The sequence below is a fragment of the Dendroctonus ponderosae genome, unplaced genomic scaffold (assembly GCF_020466585.1).
Source record: "Dendroctonus ponderosae isolate FM_Combo_2020 unplaced genomic scaffold, Dpon_F_20191213v2 Dpon_F_20191213_7, whole genome shotgun sequence".
In the NCBI taxonomy this organism is placed as follows: Eukaryota; Metazoa; Arthropoda; class Insecta; order Coleoptera; family Curculionidae; genus Dendroctonus; species Dendroctonus ponderosae.
The window spans coordinates 3,031,024-3,033,914 of NW_026018916.1; the positions used below are offsets into that span (position 1 = coordinate 3,031,024).

A 2,891-nucleotide genomic window follows, 5' to 3' on the forward strand; every position below is an offset into this window, starting at 1 on the left:
CTGATCAAAAAATGTTACCTTCCTGCTCTTAAAAGCTCTTGTTCTGAATTCTTCAACCTACCAGATCCATCATTTATCGGCAACTTCTCCATCGGAAGGATTTTGTCGCTCTTGATCTTGCTGGGATAATCATCGATAAGCTCCGAGAGCAGAATCTGTTCCTCCAGCTAATAAACCCCCGTTTTCATTAACACCAAATGCAAAACTCCCCTACACTCACTTTGATATCTTCAAATTTAACTGGCAAGGGAGTTTGGGTGGCCTCCGGCAGGCGCGTCTTCACACTGTTATATTTTTCAATCAGTTCAGCTGTTGCGTTGAATTTTAAAGTCAACTGTCCCTGCTCGGTGATTGGACCGTCATAGTCGTAACTACAAGTTTAAGCAGTTAAGGTTAACAGGAGAGCTTCAGCTTAAATCTGCACCTTGTGGCACTCGGTTGCAACCCAGAGTTGTCCAGTCCATAAGTGCTGTCTCCCGCTCCATTAGTGAATCCCCAATTGGTGCTTCCCACAAAAATGTAGATGTTAATCGACGAAGGGTAAGCCAAAATATCTTCCAGGACCGATTGGTATTTTTCCACTGGAACCAGGTTGGCGAAGTGATCTTCCGTGTAGTGGTCAAACCATCCTAAACCCATAAACCTTCAGAAGCCGATCCTCGCAGTTATTCACCTTCAACTTCCCCACCTGACCAATATTCCATAGTCATTGTCGGTTTGTTCACTTGAAGCGCATTCAACTTATCCAGATTTTCCGCTGCATCAGCATTAAAGTTGGCGGTTATCAACAGCTCGCCTGGAAGGGCTCCCTGATCGCCCACGTTCAAGATCGGATCGGATGTATACAGCAGCTCAGTGATGCCCTTTTCTCGGAAAATCTTCAACAGAATCGCACTGCTTCAGGTAAATCGCAATAAATAACAATAAATCAAATCCCCTTACTGTGGCCAAAGATCGCAAATAATCCCGGTCGTTATTCCAGGTGTTCCCATACTCGTTCTCCACTTGCAGCGCTATTATCGGGCCTCCTCTTGGAAACTGAAGCGGCGCAATAATGGAGAACAACCTCTCAAAGTACCGATTCACGTATTCCAGATAAACTGGATCGTTCGTGCGGAGCTTCAAGTCTGGGACTCCCAGCAGCCAACTAGGCAAACCTAAATACAGCCAGATTAATTGATGAGTGATTATGATTAATTGATCAAATTGAGTCGCTACCTCCAAACTCCCATTCGGCACATATATAGGGCCCAGGCCTTAGAAGTACAAACAGATCCTCCTCTTGGGCAAGTTTCAAAAACCGCTCCACATCCAGGAACTTCTCAAAATCTGAACCTCCAGCGCCAAAGTCATAAACACCTACAACTTTTCCTGCTGACTCCGACTACAAAATTAGCGGCCCTTACCTGAATAAGGCTCGTGAAGGTTCCAAGGAACGTAAGTTTCAATGGTGTTCAACCCGGCTGCTCTCATCTTCCTCAGCCGGTCTCTCCAATAATCTGGATGGACTCTGAAGTAGTGGAAAGTGCCGCTGAAAATAGTGATGGTTTTTCCATTGAGCACAAAGTAGGACTGATCGGCACTTAAACCACTCTGAATCCCATCGGAGGTGAAATATTCATAGTTTGTAGGCAAATCGATGCAGGAAACTTGGCTGTAGTGGGCGCAAAGCGCTACCAGCAGTAACAACTTGGACATTGTACTGGTTTCAAGCAACTGAATGGGACTTGGTTGATAACTTGATAAATTTTCAAGATTACGGATTTATATCTGTTCCTGCTAACAAAAATCAATTTCCAATTGTTTTGGCAAATAGAATCGGATAAAGTGCCCGAGCTTATTAAAGCTTAAGTCGCTGCTCTTGGCATTCCAGCTCGAGTGCCTTGTTTGTGAAAAAAGCTAAACAAATTTGGTATGACGTAAATAACTAACAAAACACTTCACAAGATGGAAACAGTTTTCTAATCAATTCACACAATGTAAATTCCAATGAACCTGGTGAAAACATAGGCTGAAGAACCTTTGAAGTAGTCAGCCTGCTTGGGATTTCCCAGGTTTCTCCTCTTGTCACAGAAGAAGAGTACCGAGTGACATGGTCAATATAAGTAAATTGCTGAATAATACTATTTTGCTCCATCCATCGAAATTTTTGCAGCAGCAATGGAAAAACAAACTACTGTAATTTATTAAGACAAACACCACTTACCACTGAAATAGATAAGAGATTCGAAAATAACTATAAAACATTTGAATAATTTTTTAAAACCCAGTAGCTTTTCTACCTGCATGATGGCAAAACTGTCTCTTCTTTGTTTGTCTTCAATTTTGCCGGCTCTAATCTGTTGGGCGTCTTCAGCAGATTTGCCTACAAATTATGAGTATTTTACTGAAGGGGGCATTGTGGCAGGCCTTAACGCCGATCAACGATATTTTAAGCTGAATGAGAAGGAAATTACAATTTTCAGTGGAGCTTTTCATTATTTTAGAGTGCACAGCTCCCAATGGAGGGACCGATTGAGGAAAATGAGAGCCGCAGGCCTAAACACCATTGAGACTTACGTGTCGTGGAACCTGCATGAATATCACTCAGGTTAGTCGCATATTCCATTTGGAAGAAGGTTGCAAACCATGAGTTTTTCAGGGGCGTTTGATTTCGGGCACGGCGGTTCCGATTTTGAGGAGTTTCTGGATATTGCCGAATTCATCAAAATTGCACAGGAAGAAGACCTGTTTGTCCTGGTAAGAGCTGGCCCATACATTTGCTCAGAATGGGAGTTCGGAGGTAAACATCCAGAAATCCATCCAAACCGCAAACGGGTTAAATCTCCATTTTCAGGCCTGCCTAGTTGGCTTTTACGCGAAAAGGACATAAAAGTCCGCACAAGCGATGA

At 43.1% G+C, this 2,891-nt stretch overlaps 1 protein-coding gene across 1 annotated transcript in view; it reads right to left on the bottom strand.

Annotated features, from left to right (window-relative positions):
- Nucleotides 1–1,783, bottom strand: part of LOC109539226 (beta-galactosidase-1-like protein 2) — a 4,100-nt gene extending 2,317 nt beyond the window's left edge. Inside the window, exons 1-7 of the mRNA XM_019906855.2 lie at nucleotides 1,407–1,783; nucleotides 1,219–1,359; nucleotides 943–1,157; nucleotides 689–878; nucleotides 425–629; nucleotides 221–371; nucleotides 62–167 (exon numbers count right to left, since the gene is read on the bottom strand). Of these exons, the coding sequence (XP_019762414.2) occupies nucleotides 62–167; nucleotides 221–371; nucleotides 425–629; nucleotides 689–878; nucleotides 943–1,157; nucleotides 1,219–1,359; nucleotides 1,407–1,698 (1,300 nt within the window). The 5' untranslated portion in view covers nucleotides 1,699–1,783. The remainder of the gene's footprint in view (nucleotides 1–61; nucleotides 168–220; nucleotides 372–424; nucleotides 630–688; nucleotides 879–942; nucleotides 1,158–1,218; nucleotides 1,360–1,406) is intronic.
- Between the last annotated feature and the right edge of the window lie 1,108 nt (nucleotides 1,784–2,891).